The sequence below is a fragment of the Akebia trifoliata genome, chromosome 13 (genome assembly GCF_017979445.1).
Source record: "Akebia trifoliata isolate Shusen 1 chromosome 13, ASM1797944v1, whole genome shotgun sequence".
NCBI classification, from domain to species: domain Eukaryota; kingdom Viridiplantae; phylum Streptophyta; class Magnoliopsida; order Ranunculales; family Lardizabalaceae; genus Akebia; species Akebia trifoliata.
In genome coordinates, this window is record NC_141387.1 from 29,490,818 (window position 1) to 29,510,723 (window position 19,906).

At 32.6% G+C, this 19,906-nt stretch overlaps 1 protein-coding gene across 18 annotated transcripts in view; it reads left to right on the forward strand.

The window, feature by feature from the left end:
* Positions 1-1,468: 1,468 nt before the first annotated feature.
* LOC147388236 (DEAD-box ATP-dependent RNA helicase 36-like) overlaps positions 1,469-19,906 on the forward strand; it is a 48,205-nt gene continuing 29,767 nt past the window's right edge. For 3 of the 18 annotated variants that reach the window (XR_015171510.1, XM_086421700.1, XM_086421699.1), the window contains exons 1-7: positions 1,477-1,760; positions 2,367-2,448; positions 2,977-3,019; positions 7,648-7,732; positions 7,966-8,066; positions 8,182-8,210; positions 19,055-19,666. Coding sequence is in view for 16 of the 18 variants with exons in the window: in XM_086421700.1 (XP_086277826.1) it covers positions 19,376-19,666 (291 nt within the window). In the remaining 2 variants the exon portion in view is untranslated. Of the gene's footprint in view, positions 1,761-2,366; positions 2,449-2,951; positions 3,020-7,647; positions 7,733-7,965; positions 8,067-8,181; positions 8,211-14,140; positions 19,667-19,906 lie in introns of those variants that run through there. The other 15 variants (XM_086421698.1, XM_086421697.1, XM_086421685.1 and 12 more) reach the window with 14 other exon arrangements.

Here is a 19,906-nt window from a genome sequence, read left to right on the forward strand (position 1 = left end):
TCGCATTTCAGCTTTTGATGATGCTCCTGCCAACTTGGATTGTAACTGTGACTTGGATAATGGGAAATCTGAAGAGCTTGGTGCAGTTATTCTTGATTGCTGGGGATGATTATGTAACCATGCTGTTACTCCTGCTCTGGTGGCTTTGTCAAATTGTAAATTTACCCACCACTTGACTTTGAATTTTCTTGAAAGATCACTTGAATTTGCTGGATCATGGGATTTATTTGCGAAAACCTAAAATCCAGATTTGTAAGAGGCACATTCCCATTTAATGGACTCAATTTTAATTTGAGGCCCACTAATAAAATTAGGGATATTTGTTTATAACAATTTGTAAATGCCTCCTTGAAATTTTGATGCCTACAAATACCCCCTCAAGGATGAGTTGACGACAACATAGTTGAAGGCGATGTATTCTTGATCTTGTTTGTGAGTGGATGAATGCTTAAATTGAGAGATATTGACCATGTGATTTCACCTTGCGACTCTTCAATTATCAATAAACAAACACCAATATATATATATATATGGGAAATGTTCAGCACCCTAAGTTTTACCACACACTTTAACAAACGTTTTTTGTCCTACATGGGTTAGAAGTTTTGGAATGAGTTGATTTTTGGTGAGGATGATCTCTATGATTAGAAGATCATCCTCCCCAAAAATCAGCCCATTCCGAAATGTTTAGCCCCATGTTTACACGTTGAAAAATCGTGGACCGTCCATTTTTTGTAAATCAATTTGATGGGGTTAGAAGTTTTGGAATGAGCTGATTTTTGGTGAGGATGATCTCCTCACCATAGAGATCATCCTCACCAAAAATCAGCTCATTCCGAAACTTCTAACCCATGTAAGACAAAACGCGTTTGTTAAAGTGTGTGGTAAAACTAAGGGTGGCGAACGGGACCCTATATATATATATATTTAGCCAAATATCCCAACTTATATTCAACTGTACCTAAGATGTATAATATCAAGCTCTAAACATCCCAACTCAAAACTAACTGTACTTGAGATGCATGGGATAAATACTTCACTTCTAGGCTTTCTCATTTAGGCTTTCTCATTCATGCAATTGACTGGAGGCTTTTGGATTTAGAAAAATTGAAGTTATCCAACAAATGTACGGTTGAGATGTTAGAAAAACATTTGTTTCAATTGGCTACTATAATCTTGAACAGTGGATGCTTTAACAATGATGACGTGGCCTCATATCTTCTCCCATTATTTCATGGACTTGGGCCTTAAATGTGATGGGCCATTAGGTGAACCAATGACTTAAAGTAAGATTTTACTCTTACTAAGGTAGTAAGCTTAGCTTACTATCCCTTTCTTTTTGTTTTACCCATTTTGTTTTTACAGTTTTGTACAAAACCTTTGAGGTTTAACAATTAAAAAAAATGGGGTGTCAATAGAGATTTTAACAAATACCAAAATCCAAATCTCTTTCTCTGTTTTCTTCAAATTATTCTTGAGTTTTCGACGAAGAACGACGCTCTTTCTTGATCATGTAAAATTTAAATAGTTCTCGGTCATCACGTCTCTACCCCCAAAACCGTGTTCAAGAAGGACTCTTTCTTCCCCAAACCCATCAAACCAGTTTGGTGAAATTCTTTCACTCCTTCTCTAATACAAATATCTGATTTCAAGAAAGATTCATCTTTTATAAATGGAGCACAAGGCTGCTACTTGGTGATGGTTAATCTTTAAAGAGATTTGTAGCGACGACTCGGTTCTTGGACTGCTGATTTTTGAAGGTACCCTCTTCTTCTTCTTTCAATTTTTTTAATTGATAAAACAATCTGAATTTAAAAGCTAATAGGTGATCAGCAAGCATCAATTTCTTCCAAAATAACCTTCGATTTGCAACGTTAATGGCTCCAAAGATTCAAATATTTTTTATTCAAGATAAATTTTTTTTTTCTAAAATCTTGCCCAATTAAATGATCTCTTGGACTTTGAAAACCGAAGAAATCATCAAGGAACGAGATATTTGACGGTAAAAATATTTACCAAAATCTTTCGATAACAACAGTTAATGCGTGTGGGAATTTTTTTTTTTGCTTTGGGTGAGATTCCATGAAAAATCATTCTAGAAGTAATATCAAGCCAATTTCTGCAGAAGCTATGACATCAAAAATGTGAAATAGTTGGAACACACCCAACTGTTTGGTAGACAGTCAACGGGGTCGAGCCGAATCGGGTCTTAAAATTTTAATCCCAACCTGGTTTATTGATGTCGATTTCCTTTGCACTCTCCTTATCTAACAGAAATAGCTGATTTGAGGAAGGATTTATCTCCTATAAATAGAGTACACGGCTGCTATTGGTGATGGCTGATTTTTTTTTTTGGGGATTTGCAGCGACACATCGATTCTTGGAGTGCTGATTCTTGAAGAGATTTTGCAGCAACACGTCGATTTCGTTGGTGCTACATACTTGTAGGTAACCTCCTCTTCTTGTCCTTATTCTTCTTCTTCAATTTTCTTTATTTTCTTTTTGCCCAAAACAGGGGTTGCAACCTCCACGTTAGAGATTCGTAGCCGGATTTTTAATATCAAACATTTATCTAGAACTTGATTTCCGCTTATGAGCTCTTTGTTTGATAATAAAAAATAGCGAAACTCACATCCCTCAAAGCACCCAAAGAGAGAGAGAGAGAGGGAGAAGGAGAGAGAGAATTAAAAAAACTCATAAAAATCCTCTCTTAGATTTCATGGTTTCAACACCGATTCGTCAAACTTTTTTTTTATTTCTCCGATTTGGAGGAAGAAACATCAGTAGGTAGGTCCTTTTGCTACCACGTTTCATTTTTATCTTCTTATTTCTCTTGTTGTTGTTGATCAACTTCATCTCTTATACATGCTTGAAGATCGATTCAAAAGTCGAAGCTTCCTTGCAATCTTATAACAAGATCTGAGTTGATTTTTTTTTATGTTCTTTGTTAGTAAACCAGAATTTTTTTTAATCCAGGAAGAGAGTACGCCACACCATCGTGCCTTCATCGTTGCCGTAGGTATTTCCTTTTCTTGTTATTTTCTATTTTCCAATTTGATTTTACTGTATATGGAAACTATAACAGGGCTATGCCATCTTTGAGTCATGCTACCCTTACTAAGAAAGTGAAATCTCAAATCCTACCAAAGGTTGTCAAGTTCAACTGTCACTTTAAATCTGGGAGTTATGTCCATCCTGAAAACCTTGATTGAAGCCAAAAACAGAATTTTTTTTCTTCATATTCTTTTAGCCGTCATAATGGTTCATAACTTACAGATTGGTAAGCTTTAATCGGCTTTTGTTGTCTCCTTGTTTGAGCAAGCACCCGCTATTCCCTATTAGATGCATATAGTGCAAAGTCACAAAATGTTGTAGTCTTTAAAAAAAAGACTCGATGAGTTTGATTCATTGTTTGAATCATCATAATCGAGGGAAAAGAAGATTGTTTGATTGATCAATTCAAGTCAAATAATATTGATTAATTTGACAAGAAGCTTGATTCTAAAGGTGCATTCTTGACCTCTTCCTTTTTTTTTTTTTTAATGAAAACATCGCCTGACCACCCATGTCGCAGTAACTTTTGTTGATTGAATAACAAAATCCCTTTTCTTTTAAAAAGATTTGTTCAACAATATGATTTGAAGTCTTGAATATATATATATATATATAACCTTCTTGAATCAATTCCAACTTTGATTACTTTGTCATACTTTGTCTCTTTTCCTTATTGGGTCTTTTTTTATGGTTCAGAACTTGAGAATGAAATAACATTGAAATTTGTTTATAACAATTTGTAAATGCCTCCTTGAAATTTTGATGCCTACAACGCCATAATTCAAGTCACTTTTCAAACATTGTATACTTTAATTATGATAAAAACTAAAAAATTTATTACTCTTATTGACTCAGGAACATACATACACTATATAAAAGAAAGATTAACTCCTTTATCTCATTACGAACCAACACAAACATTTTTAATAGTAGTTAATGGAAAAAATATTTATATTAAATATAAATTAACGGACTCCTTTGTTTGCAAACAAACGGTTTGACTTCCCGTTTCTTTCATTATTATTGTACCAACATTACAATAAGAAGCTATATTAGGAAATCATTTTTTTTATGAAATCCAAACCATTTATGATGACATGAAGTCTTTTTTAACTTTATCTCCCCATACGTTTGGACAAGTTGATCTTTTAATAAACTTAATTTAATGAAAAAAAAAACTTGATTTAGTAAATCAAGAAAAAAAATCCAATAAATAAAAAATAAATATTGATTACTCAAAATTACAAATAAAAATAAATTTTTTGATGAACAATTAATAAAAAAACTTGCTGTTCAGATATTCCTAGTGCATTCTGGCATAGGAAAACACATAAAGCAACTTTACCTTTTATCTCATCTTTCATTAAAAAAAAGACATTCCTACAAAAAATCGACTAATTCAAACGAATTATAAATACCTAGAATTCACTAGGAATATTTGTAAAAAATTAATCAGAAAATCTAAATCACCAACGGTCTGTCTTCCTGTTTCTTTCATTATTGTACCAACATTACAATAAGAACCTATATTAGGAAATCATTTTTTTAATCAAATCCAACCATTTATGATGACAAGAAGTCTTTTTTAACTTTATCTCCCCTTACGTTTGGACAAGTTGATCTTTTAATAAACTTAATTTAATAAAAAAAAAAAAACAACTTGATTTAGTAAATCAAGAAAAAAAATCCAATAAATAAAATAATATATTGATTACCCAAAATTACAAATAAAAATAAAAAATTTTGATGAACAATTAATAAAAACTTGCTGTTCAAATATTCCTAGTGCATTCTGGCATAGGAAAACACATACAGCAACTTTACCTTATATCTCATCTTTCATTAAAAAAAGATATTCCTACAAAAAATCGACTAATTCAAATGAATTCTAAATACCTAGAATTATATCAAAAGAAAATACAAGATCTTCTTGATAAAAAATTAATTAAAAAATCTAAATCACCATGAAGTTGTGCTACTTTTTATATAGCAAATGCAATTGAATTAAAAAAGGAACTCCAAGACTTGTAATAAATTATAAACCCCTTAACAAAGTATTACAATCCATAAGATATCATGTTCCTAACAAACAAGACCTTATTGATCGACTCACAAACGCGTATATTTTCTGAAAATTTGACTTAAATCATGATTCTGACAAATCCAGATTCAAGAATCCAACAAATATAAAACCTCTTTCACAGTACCCTTTGGACATTATGAATGAAATGTAATGCCATTTGGACTAAAAAAATACTCCTAGTGAATTTTAAAAATATAATGAATGATTATATTTCTAATTATTCCAAGTTCATTTTAGTCTATATAGACGACATTCTTGTATTCTCTCAAAATATATATTTTCACTGAAATATCTTTATATATTTAAAAAGGCAATCTTGCAAAATGGATTAGTTCTGTCTCAAAGAAAAATCAAATTATTTCAAACGAAAATTCAGTTTCTAAGATTTTCCTTAGAAAATAAAATATATTACACCAATAAATCATGTCATATAATTGGCTGACCTATTTTTTTTACTACACCGATTATATTAAGTTTAAATGTAAAGGTGGAAGCATTTGTGTGATTCAAATTTTAGTATCAAACCACTTCTACTCTGCCCTATCTAATTATAATAACCAAAAAAACATTAATTTTGTAATATCAAATCACCACAATGCATCTTACAAAATATATTCAATCAATTGAAAACCAAAACCCTTGGTGAAACTATCTAAGAGAGATCTATTGAGTTCGAATCCCCCCTTTAGAGCCACCCTCAAGAGTTTTATCTCATAAATTACTTGGTATGGGGAGGGTATTGTCATTATGTTTAAGTAATATTACTACAATCAAAATCAATGACATCATACGATCCAAATCCACCCTTAAAAATACCACAATTTAATATTGTATCACATATCTCATTACCATCATCATCAATGTATAAATGAGAAATCTCAATCTACTCCACGTAAGAGATCAATGCTTTCATTAAATACAATAAGAAAATACTCTTTGACTTTGATAAAAGTGTCACCAGCTACAATATACCAGTAATCAATGGCAAAAACTAAAAAAAACCCATGGTTTCCCGGTAGAACCCCATTTCGCCCAAGTTGTTGTGGAACTGAAAAAAATAAGTCAATTCAAATAGTTTTCTTTAGTATATTACTAGCAATGGAATACAAGTAATTTCCAACATCTCACAGAAAAATAGTATAAACAAAACAAACAAAAGGCTTTTCATTGTTATTATTTTTGACCATACCCATACATAATTGCATCGATCAACACAACAAGAATTTGGCCCTTTTTAGCAACTTGATATTTATAAATCCGTGGATCTAGAAATTCATTTCGGACAATTGAACCTTCTCAAACTGTTTCTTTTTAAGAACCAAAAAGATTTGTGCCAGAATAACAGATGCCAAGAAGAAAAAAAGGCCTTGGACACGTAATGGATCTTGAAGTACTATTTCTGCATCTCCCTGACCAAATCCACCCACATTGGGATTACTCGTTTCAGTAGCTACTCTTCCAATACGAAAATAATTATGCATCATTCGCATACCTGTGGTAGCTTTGAATAGATCATATATTAATTTTCTTTCTTTGAAAATATAGAAGAAAGGGTTTGAAAAACAATATCCACTAGAAACGGTTCAAGACATAACAAATGAGAAGCTATACGACTCAATTCCAACATAATAATTTTGATATAACTGACTCTTTTAGATACTTGAATATATCCCAGCTGCTTTAGTGTATTTATCGTTATTGCCTCTGTAATCATGGTGGCTAAATAATCCCAAGCAATTCAATTTTTTGCAATTTTTTTCATTCCTCTATGTAAATAACCCAATATGGGTTCATAGTCATGACCCGACCAACAATCAATGCTTATATTGTTAGTTGGGGTTGGGCTAGTGAGCCTTATTTACGAAACAAAACCCAAAATACCTGGTCATGGTCTAATTCGTAACGAGCTTCTTGTCCCAGTTTGTAGATCAAATTGGTTTCTTGTTACCTTCTTGAGGAAGAGTTTGACATCAAGAGGATGAATCCATTTTCAATAAAATCAAAGAGTCACTGTTGCCACACCAAATGTGTGCAATTCTTTGGTGTGGTAATAACAACTCTTTAAAATTATTAAGGATGAAGTTCTTTCTAAATAGACTTTTTTTTTTCCATTGTAACTTGATAGTCCATAGTAAACTTTTTTCTATCATAATGTCCCCTTCCCTTTTTCAATTGATGAGATCCGTGATTGATGATTCAAATAATTGAGATCAACCTTTCAATGAACTTGACATTCGAACATGAATCATTGAGATTAGCAATTGAAATTACCGAGATCAATCTTTTACCAACCATTCATCTAATCATTTGACCATGAATCATCGATAGATTTGAGTTCACCATTTTATCGGGCGAGGGGGCATTAAGTAAGAAAGAGTTTACTTTGTGGGCTGTTAAGATACCACGTCAAAACTCTGGGTGCATTTAGAAAGAAACAATTGAAATTACCGAGATCAATCTAACGGACAACATTACTCCTCCTCCTAACACCGTCTCTTTACCATCTTCAGTCGGGTTTCGGGTTGCGGGTTGCGGCAGCTCTCTCTTTCGAGTTTTATAGGTTTTCGAGGTTTTGAACCAGTTTCTTCCACTATGGTGAGTTCGATCTTCTCCGCAACAATATTTCTATGACTCTATCTGCCTTAATTTGATATTCTCTATTGTGATTCTGAATATCTCTTTATTTTGTAGTTTAGATTTAGACTCTAGGGTTTTAATTTTACACATATTTGTTTTGTAGTTTAGATTTAGATTTAGATTCTAGGGTTTTAATTTCACTATCGTAGAATCTTCTGGATTTTCTCTTGGCTAAGTATTTTTTATTGTAGGTTCTTCCGAACGATATCGATTTGCTTAACCCTCCAGCAGAGCTGGAGAAGAAGAAAACAAGCTCAAACGTTTGGTTCAGTCGCCATATTCCTTCTTCATGGTAATAATTTTTACGATGTTAGTTTAGTTTGTTTCTTCAGGTTGTGATCTTTGTTTGATTACTTGTTAGGATTAAAAAATGTTTTTTCTTTTCTAAATTTGATTTTGTTTCACAGGACGTGAAGTGTCAGGGGTGCTTCAACATGCAAGTTCTTTCTGCTCTGTTGTTTGTGAACTTTTTCATTAGTGATGTTCTTTTGATCATGGTTACTTGTACATGGATGAGTTCGAGTTGACAAGATAAAATCATTTAACTTGGTTTACAATTATTTATTTATAAATATTTATATGAAAATAATTTCATTTTTTTAGAAAATAAGGTTGATTATAAAATTTTTTAGTAATAAAATCATATCCTATTTAGATAATAATATTTAAACTAAAAAATTAATTGTTTTAATTAAAATATACAGAATCCTGGTGACTTGGACGAGTTTTATGGACACAATTGAGATTTTGAAAATATTGTCTGAGTCATCTTGTTTGTTTCGTGAGATTTTGCACATGTGCCATGTCTATCTATCTCATTTATGGACAATTGGTCTTGGATGAGATTTAAAACCATGCTTCTGATTTCTTGGTTCAAGTGACTTTAATAGAGTTTTCAATTTGTATTTAATTTTGAATGGCATAACTACCGTTTTCAGCCATTCACAGACGGTTGTGGTCTGTGGAAACTGTTAGACAGCATTGTGCCAACTGGTGTGCTGGCAAGATTGACCGAGGGGTGCTCCTTTAGAAGAAAGGGGGATTGACGGGTTCTCCGCCCCTGGCATTAGTTCAAATGCATTACTTGAGTTTGTATGGTTTAGTTTCGGAATCAAAATGAGGAGCTTTTTGTTTTTTGGTTTTAGTTTTTTTTAGGGGGAATGTTACAACTCATATCACTAAATCTGTAGGTTGCTTGTTTGTCTTTGGTTTGGATCGTCGAAATCGGATTTTGCTTGGATGTTATGTCAATACATCTAAGTCAATGCTTTGACCATTTTGGGTTGCTTAAATGTGTGTTGATATTTTATAATATTATTATTATTATTTGCACTTCCGTTGTACATAGCTTTGAGTTTGGAATGCTTATACTCCTCTTTGTGCCTGGTATAAGGGATTGTTTAGTATATGTAGGTTTTAGGTGCACAGATATGTTCTACTAGATTACATATACCACGTAGAACAATGAAGTTTACACATTACATATACCATGTAGAACAATGAAGTTTAGGCTGTATGCACATAAATGTGTTTTGCCATGTCTCGTAAGGTGTCATGGTTGGTGCACCACATCCACTGTTTACTTGACAACATCTTGACACATCTGGCCCCCTTCAACAAGCGCTTTCCTTTTTATTGGTGCTTATGACAGCGCTTCCACCTAGGATTCAAATGCTTTAGCTAATAAATGAATGAAGCCCAAGGCCATGTGTCTATGCCACACCACCAGCCTTATTGGGTCAGTTAGTTAACACTATCAGCACCTGTTAGCCTATGATCTGGTCCGAGTCCTTCAAGGTGTGTTCATTTAGGGAAGGAAGACGCGATCTTTGTGTTCGTGGATGTTTAGAATAAATGGATATGTGAGACCATTTGAATTCCTTAGGGTTGGTTACTTGGGAACTTCATCCATTAGTGTTCTAGTTCATACTTTGCATTGTTGTTTATATGTAATGGGAATGGTCCAATGGTATAATGGTATAGGCTTGGACTTCATGTACTAGTAATAAGTAAGTATGCTTAGATTGCGCTTAGTTATTTTGCATCTAGCTTCTCATTGGTTACCTATTCAATTTTTGACTTATTTGATATTGGTTTTTAGTGTCAAAGAACATCATGAAATCGATGATGTTAAAATTAGTCCAACATAATCCGTTTATTGAACCTCATGGTTTAGGCTTTGGAGTTTACATGTTTTTAATTGCTGAGTAATTATAGTTTGATTAGTTTCTTTGTATCTAGCTTCTCATTTGTTCTATTGGGCTGGGCTTCTCAGAGTCTTTATTCATTTTTTTTTTAACTTCCTTACTATATCGGATTTCAATTTAATTAGAATCTAATATCCTCTGTCTTATCAATCAATTAAATCCTAGTGCTGTTGTGCATCAACACCATTGCTCTCATTTTCGTGATTTGCTAGTCACTCAAATCATTTGTTGTTTTTTCAGACATGTTTTATCTTGAATTTTGTTGATTACCAACCATTGTCACTCCTTTGACGGTTTGTTGTAACTATAGCCATTGGGTCTGTGTCATTGTTTTATGAAAAAGAAAAAAAAATAAAATAAAACAAAAGTACTTAGAAAAGAAGTATTGCCTGAAGTACTCTTAGAAGTATTGTCTGAAGGAGATGAATAAGTGTTGTGTGTTTGGATGCAGGTTCTCAGAAGTACTTCTGATAGAGTTCTGTGTTTGGGAACTATTTTAAATTTTGGTAAAATGACTAGAATGCCCATATAAGTACTAGTTAAGGTTTTTAACATTTCAATTAAGTATGCTCTAAAAAATAACAGCCTAATAGTTATTAGAATTAATCTAATATAATCTGTATTATCAATCAATTAAATCTTAGTACTGTTGTGCATCAACACCATTGCTCTCATTTTCGTGATTTGCTAGTCACTTAAATCATTTGTTGTTTTTTCAGACATGTTTTATCTTGAGTTTTGTTGATTACCAACCACTGTCACTCCTTTGACGGTTTGTTGTAACTATAGCCATTGGGTCTGTGTCATTGTTTTATGAAAAAGAAAAAAAAAAAAAAAAAAGTACTTAGAAAAGAAGTATTGCCTGAAGTACTCTTAGAAGTATTGTCTGAAGGAGATGAATAAGTGTTGTGTGTTTGGATGCAGGTTCTCAGAAGTACTTCTGATAGAGTTCTGTGTTTGGGAACTATTTTAAATTTTGGTAAAATGTCTAGAATGCCCATATAAGTACTAGTTAAGATTTTTAACATTTCAATTAAGTATGCTCTAAAAAATAACAGCCTAATAGTTATTAGAATTAATCTAATATAATCTGTATTATCAATCAATTAAATCTTAGTACTGTTGTGCATCAACACCATTGCTCTCATTTTCGTGATTTGCTAGTCACTCAAATCATTTGTTGTTTTTTCAGACATGTTTTATCTTGAGTTTTGTTGATTACCAACCACTGCCACTCCTTTGACAGTTTGTTGTAACTATAGCCATTGGGTCTGTGTCATTGTTTTATGAAAAAGAAAAAAAAAAACAAAAGTACTTAGAAAAGAAGTATTGCCTGAAGTACTCTTAGAAGTATTGTCTAAAGGAGATGAATAAGTGTTGTGTGTTTGGATGCAGGTTCTCAGAAGTACTTCTGATAGAGTTCTGTGTTTGGGAACTATTTTAAATTTTGGTAAAATGACTAGAATGCCCATATAAGTACTAGTTAAGGTTTTTAACATTACAACTCAATTAATTATGCTCTAAAAAATAACAGCCTAATAGTTATTGTTTTAATCCATAAAAATGTTATACTATCATTTTAAACTCAAAATATACTTTTTTGTTACGAAAATTCGACAGAATCTCCCCCTAAAAATTGGACATATTAAAAAAAAACTGTATCATTATACAAACAATTACGTGAAGATTTCCTAAATCCATTTACTTCTTCCATTTATTCAATCCTAAATATGTTAAATATCCAAAAATATAGGCTTGTTGAATAGCAAATTGTGTAAGTAAAGTGAATAAAAATGAAAAATTGAAACCCACCAATCCAAATTTTAGAATAGATTAATTTTTTTTTTCTTTTTGGTGCTAAAGTTATAATTGAACTTGCAATCTCATGATTGCAGTGCAATACAAGTCTAATTTCTTCTAAAATAACAACAGAGGTAGACTAATCCATTCCAATAGAATAAGACGAACCAAATGCAGAATAACACGGATTGAATACCAAGCATTTTTAAATATTCCAAATCAAATAACATTTAAAACGCTAGAATCCACAATATGACAATGGAATTAAAAAACACATTAAATCCAGATTAACAGTATCAAGATATGGTAAAGTCTCGGTCAGAACAAAAGAACATCCATTTACACAAAACCTAAAAAAGAATTTATATAGATTTAAAAAAAACATATTACCCACGTAGAAAAAAAACATTAGTAAAAGCAATATAAAATTACTTATAAGCTAAAAAAAAAGGAGCAACATAAGATCCATTCACTTCAGATAAATATAATGAAATAACTATTTGATTATAAAAAAAGCTTTCCATATAGCTACAAAACCCATATAGGTAAATACCCTTCCATCAAGGTTAGAGAGAGAGAGGGAGGGATGAATATCAAGACCCATTTGCAGAGAATCCATAAACCCAATCCCATTTATCAATTACCTTAAGAACCCATTAATCCAACTTAGTCGAATATCAATACCCATTTCTAGAAAACTAGAATTTCAACCCCAAACATGAAATAAATCTTTAAACATTGATCATACTCAGCAGAATCTCAAGACCCATTTGCAGCAACATACTTTATATCCAAAACACACCAAAACGAACTCTAGAGGAAAACCATGAATTCCATGAGTGAATAGCCTTCAGTCTCATTAATCATGAAAAATGTACTTAATAGATAAATGGATTTTTATAGTTAAAAAATCCTAGAGGAGTCATGGATGTTTCGAGTCAGAACACTTGATGAGAGAAGAAATTGCATGGGTGGTAATAGAGATCAAAGGGAGTTGCCATTGACTTGCCTCTGAGGAGACAAGTGAAATCGCCGCTGCAATCGTTGGAGAGTTTCAAAATGATGCCATTGTAGTCGCTTGAAGTGGGAGATGGATTCAGCAGAGGGGGGTCTGTTAAGGGTTTCAATCTTCAACAAAAGAGAATTTTGTTTTGTTTTGATGGTGGGGATATATCGGGGAAAATGAAATTTTGATGAGGGGTATTATCAGTACTTCACTTAAAAGTTGAGAGTAATATGACTTTTCTAAAACAAATTTGCTTTTCCAAGGCATTGGTGTCCAAACGATACATTTAATACTTCTCACTCCTCGCAAGAGCCAGAAGTACTTCAAGAAGTCAATAAAAACAACCACCTTAAGATTTTTGATTTGAAGTTTTGTCATTCATGTAGGAGATCGAGTTGTGTTGCACAAGTTATCTCATCTTGTATGAGTAAAATCATATAAATCGATTTTACTTTTTGTTTTAAAAATAGTGGACTTACTCTTTGTTTTAAAGAATAGTGGATGTATGTAACAAATGTTTTAAAGTGGAGAGAAGAGAAGAAGAGAAGTGGAGCAATTCATTAGTTTTAGTAGAAATTTCAAAGGAAACAATGAACACTAGCCAAAAAAAAAAAATCTAAATAAAGTTGAAAATTGAACCTAAAACTACAGAATAAATTCAAACAACAAAAAAGTACGACTAATTCGGGGGAAAAAATAAAAAATTACCTTTCGGACATTTGACGTATCGATAGTCCATGGGCCATAAATTCCTTGATAAATCGTTGGATGGAGAGAATTTTGAGAGCTTTTTTCAAGGGCTTAGCATCTTATCGATCCAGTTCGAGATGATAAAACCCTAGTAGAAGGCGAAGAAGAACAAAGAGAAACCCTAGATGAAACAAAATTGTTGCATGTAGGTGAGATTATTGGCCTAAGATGAGGTTTTGTGGTTGTTGTGGGTGAGGTGGAAGACAATAGCAAGGCCATTTGGGACTAGAGAGAATTATGAGGTTGGGATTCCCTTCTAAATAAATATCTAGGGTGATAGATACCCCCTCTACTTTTTTGTGAATATTTTAGATACCCTGTGTTTAAAACTAATGTCACACCTCTTGCCCTATGTTCTACTTGAAAGACTGGATGAAAATGACGTAAATCCTTTATCTTCAACTTTTTGCAAAAACCCTTGATTTTCTTCTCGATATCAACCTTAACGCTTTGTTTGGATAGAGAGAAATGAAACTCCTTAAAAGAAAAAAACAAATAGAGAATAAATTCAGTTTCTTTCCATCTTGTTTGGTTTAACAATAGAAAAACTCTCATATCTTTGTGTTTCCTGTCCTCAATTGTCTAGTTTCCTAGCTCGCTAGCTTGCTTGATCAAATCTACAGAATGGACCAACTTCTCGGCAAAGGAAAAAAAGTGATTATTTACGTTGCAAGCAAACAAGCAACGACAAATAATGGGCTAAGTTTGTAGAGTTAGACGTCGTAGACAATCTTCTCTTCTTCGTTGACTGTCAATGGAATCCTGTTCACGATGTATCTGCGACAAGTTGGTTCAAAACCAACATTTTTAAACTTTGGCTGATGGTTTTTGACGGGTTAAGAAGATAATGAATATATAAAAAAAATTATTCTTTTATATAAACAAAATATTGAGATGAAATTGGTAATTTTAAAGTTTTCGTTTTTAAAATAAATAGGTGAAATAGTGTGACATGTTAAGATATAAAGTAAATAGTTTAATTGTCGTGTAATTGGTAAGAGAAGTAAAGATAAAGTATAAAGAAGATGTGAAAGGGTGGTGGTTGGTAGAGATTGTTAGTGAATTTGTGTAAGGTGTGTTGATTGTTGTTTTATGGTTGTACAAATAATGAATTAGTTGTAGTATGAGTTTAATTTTGAGTGATTAGTTGATGAATGCATATGGTTGAAGAAATATAGGTGACAAGGTTTATGAGTTGAAAATGATATTGGTTTGAAAATAAAAATAGATGATAATTGAAGATAAGTGTTGTTTATTGTATATGTTGTGTTAGTGGAGTGGTGACGAAACTTGATAAAGTATGATGTGTGATTGGAGAGCGTACAAATCAAAATAGTTGACAAGGTAAATTTAGGATTTGTGCAATATGAGAGGTGATGTAATTGTAAATTTAATTGTGTATGTTGAAGTGGGTAATGAGGTAAATTTTGAAGGTACTGTGGGGTAGTAAATAGCAATGTACTACTGGGTGGGTGATTGAGTAGTATTAGTGGTGATTAAAGGCTGAGTGTAAGTGTGAATGCTAAGTATAAGTAATGTATAAGAGTGAGTTTGTAGAGTAAGTACGGTGGTAAAAGGTTATGTGACTTTACTGATTAATTCTACCATCGTAGCTTGAATAGATTCATGATGTGTTCCACGTGTCCATGCTGAAGAAATGTTTGCTTGATCCTTCACATGTGGTTGATTTGCGGGATTTAGAGGTAGACGAAGACGTGTCCTATGAGGAAGGTGCAATACAGATACTTGACAGGAGAGTAAAGTAACTCAAATCTAAATCTATTCCTTTGGTTAAGGTATTGTAGAGACATAACATCGAAGTAACCATATGGGAAAAAGAGACAAATGTAGGCCAAGTATCCAGAACTATTCCAAGATTAAGGTATGATTTCAATTTCAAGGATGAAATTTTTATTAAGGGGGGGGGGGGAGAATGTAATAACTTGAGTTTTTAATTCATATCTCGAGGAAAATCAAATAGTGGAATTTTGAAAAAATTCTGAAAGAAGGACTTAGGGTAAAATTTTTGAATTTTGTTTTGTTCACTTTTAATGAAATCTGACTTCATCGTTGGATTCAAAATGGACGAAAAACATACTTTAGCCTATAAGCACACTCAAATTCGAGTTCGAATGAAAAAATTACAAATCCTCAATTTTCAGGTCGAACGGGACTAAAAAAGTAAATTTTTGTTTGATCGAGAATGGAAAGAATCCGATCGCACCATTAGGTCTGTAACAAAAAAATTATAAAGAATGGAGTATTCAATCGTTAGTTTCAAGTTCGAAAAATCGAATTATCGTAAATAATGGAAACAAGCTTGAAAATATCGATTTCGTCATGATATTTTGTTTATATAAAAGAATCAATTTTTTTATTTTTATTTTCATTATCTTCCCAAACTCGTTAAAAATCAGTAGTCAAAGAAGTTTAAAGACGTTGGTTTTGAACCAAGTTGTCATCGTAGGTTCGTTGCGATCGGGATTTTGTTTGACTGTCAGTGAAGAAGGAAAAATGGTTCGCGATGTTAAATTCTACAAACTTGGCCCATCACTTTCTCTCTCTCTTCTCCTACTCTATTTTTCATCAAAAATCAGTCGAACCATAACGTGGGTTTCGACTCTTTCAACCAAAAATTTCGTTGATTTAGAGTCCAAACTGTCCTTTGCTAAAGAAGGGAAAAATGATGCCCTCGTCGAGATTTTCGAAACTACCAGACTCTTTTCAAAAATCAGCCGCATCCAAGTCTAATTTGCCTCGTTTTCTGCATTGGTTGCTTCGATTTTCCTGCACATTTTTCAATTCTAACTATCAAAGAGTGGTAGGGGACTTATGATTCTTACTGGTAATCGTAGATTTCAAACATGCATTTAAGATGTTATCAAATTTGCGATTTTGTTTCAAACTTAGTATTTTCTTCTTTTATTTTACATTTATGAGAAATATACGTGTTTGATGTGTTTTATAACAAGTTATATGTTGGTGGGATATTGTATCGAAGAATAGATGAAGAACTTGAAAAATTGGAAGTTTTCTTCAGTTTTTGGTGCAGTTTGCCAGGGGTTGTCGGCAGCACTGGCGGGGACTCCGCCACCTGCCGCCAGAACCTTGTGCCATTGCCAAGACCCTGTTTTGATCAAAATTTTGTAGTTTTTCAATTTAAATGATATAATGAATTTTAAAATTTGAAAAAATAATTTGATATTAAATAAATTACCTTGATTGGATAAACATCGAAAAGTTCAAAGAGTACTAATACCGAAAAAAGGGAAAATTGATGAAATGTAAAATGTCAGAATCACACCGGAGGGGTGATGTCTGCATTTTACATTGTGGTGTTATGTGTGGGTTGATGAATGGATATCCAGGGTTAATTTACTTTCTGTTGTCACGAGGTGACTTGCATGTTTATTTATTTTTTGTTAGTGCGAGGCACTGTTTAAATTTCAGTACTGTTATTTAATTTAGCCCAGGGGGCACAATTGCATGTTTATTTATTTTTTCCATTGTAACTTGATGGTCCATAATAAACTTTTTCTATCTTAATGTCCCCTTCCCCTTTTTCAATTGATGAGATCCGTGATTGACAATTCAAATCATTGAGATCAACCTTTTAACGAACTCAACATTTGAACATGAATCATTGAGATTAACAATTAATATTACTGAGATCAATCTTGTACCAACCATCCATCTAATCATTTGACCATGAATCATCGATCAGATTTGAGTTCACCATTTTATTAGAGCGAGGTGGCATTAAGAAAGAAAGAGTTTTCTAATTGGGTTGTTAAGATACCACCTCAAAACTCTGGGTGCTTTTAGACAGACATCCCTTCTCCTGCAAGGTCCATTAAGTAATTTTCCCTATATTATAACCCACACGCCCTACGAACAACCGATTAAACGAACGGTTAGGATTTGTATGTCTTCAATCTAATGGACAACATGACTCTTCATATAAATTATAATTAGTTCATCCAACATTGCTTCTTTACCATCTTCATTTCTGGGTTGCGGCAACTCTCTCTTTCGAGTTTTCTAGGTTTTGAACTAGTTTCTTCCACTATGGTGAATTCGATCTTCTCCGCAACAATATTTCTATGTTTCTATCTGCCTTAGTTTGATATTTTCTATTGTGATTTTGAATTTCTCTTTATTTCGTAGTTTAAATTTAGACTCTATTTTAATTTTACATATCTTTATTTTGTAGTTTAGATTTAGATTCTAGGGTTTTAATTTCATTTTCGAAGAATTTTCTAGATTTAGATTTTAACTTTGATGGAAGGGTATTTACCTATATGGGTTTTGTAGCTATATGGGAAGTTTTTTTTTACAATTAAATAGTTATTTAATTGTGTTTATTTGGATTGAACGGATCTTATGTTGCTCCTTTTTTTTTAGCTTACGAGTAATTTTATGTTGCTTGCTCTTATTAATGCTTTTTTTTTTCTGGGTGGGTAATATGTTTTTTTTTTTTGAAATCTATATGAATTCTTTTTTAGGTTTTTTGTAAATTGATGTTTTTTTGTTCTGATCGAGACTTTACCATATCTTGATACTGTTAATCTGGATTTAATGTGTTTTTGAATTCCATTGTCATATTGTGGATATTCTTGCATGTTAAATGTTGTTTGATTTGGAATATTTTATCATGCTTGATATTCAATTTGTGTTGTTCTGCATTTGGTTTGACTTATTCTATTGGAATGGATTAGTATGCCTTTATTGTTATTTTAGAAGAAATTGGGCTTGTATTGCATTGCAATCATGAGATTGTGAGTTCAATTATAACTTAAGCACCAAGAAAAAAAAAGTAATCTATTCTAAAATCTGGATTGGTGGGTTTCAATTTTTTATTTTTATTCACTTTATTTACTCAATCTGCTATTCAATGGGCATATATTTTTGGATATTTAATATGTTTAGGATTGAATAAATGGAAGAGGTAAATGGATTTAGGAAATTTTCATATAATTGTATGTATGATACAGTTTTTTTTAATATGTCCAATTTTTAGGGGTGGTTCTGTTGAATTTTTGTAAAAAAAGAAGTATATTTTGAGTTTAAAATGATAGTATAACGTTTTTATGGATTAAAACAGTAATTATTAGTTTGTTATTTTTTAGAGCATAATTAGTTGAGTTATAATGTTGAAAACATTAACTAGTACTTATAAGAACATTCTGGTCATTTTATCAGAATTTAAAATAGTTCCCGAACACATAACTTTGTCAGAAGTACTTCTAACAGTACTTCTGAGAACCTGCATCCAAACACACAACACTTATTCAACTCCTTCCGACAGTACTTCTAAGAATACTTCAGGCAATACTTCTTTCCTAAGTACTTTTGGCTCCTGCATCAAAACGGGCTCTAAGAAACCATTACCGTCTTATTGGTGAAAACCCCTCATCTTTAAAGCCCTTTTTCAAGTATTATAGGGTTAGCTTTATTTTTATTTTTTTCCAATTGTAATTATTTTTCATCCATTTAATTATCGTTAAAATTTTACAGGAATTTTTTAGTTGCTATCAAGATCTCTCAAAATTTTAGAGGTATAATGGATGAACAAACCCTAGTCGATGAATATTTCCCTCTATTCTCCAAGAAATTCATCCCAAAACCCTCGGAAAACCCTAATCATCTCAAAACCAAAAAAATTGAAAACTTGATCCAAATTCTCATAGTTTCTCTAATCTCGGTCTTTCAAAATGGGTGATTTAGACCTGGAAGGAGCTTGGCATGAAGAAACCTACTACAGTTCAATAACATTGCATCCCTCAAATTCTTGAAGGCAATGAATTTCTAGGGTTAGCTCAGACCGGTAGTGGGAAGATGGCTGCATTCACGCTTCCTATATTGAACCGGCTTGCCGAAGATCCCTACGGTGTGTTCACATTGGTCTTGACCCTAACGAGGGAACTCGCGTATCAGTTGGCAGAGCAATTTAGGGCACTTGGATTGTGCTTGCATTTACGTTGTGCTGTGGTTGTTGGAGGCATGGATATGATCAACCAGGTGAAAGCATTGATGCAACGCGCACATGTTGTGATCGCAACCCCAGGGATGGTCAAGGTTCTTCTTGAGGAGAATCCGGATATTCCTCAAGTGTTCTCCAAAACAAAGGTGATTAATTTCAATATGTTATAACGATTTTGTGTGGACTATTTTTTATAACGATCTTGCGAAATGGATGATTTTATCATAAAGTATTTTGTTTTTACACTATGCTTAACCTAAATTGTTATCTTTTGGTAAAAGTTATGTCGGCATGTCCACAGAGTTATGAAAAAATCCATAACATTTATCGTAGATTATGAGCTATATCATTTAGATTGTATGTGTGTGCGCGTCATGAGACGGGTT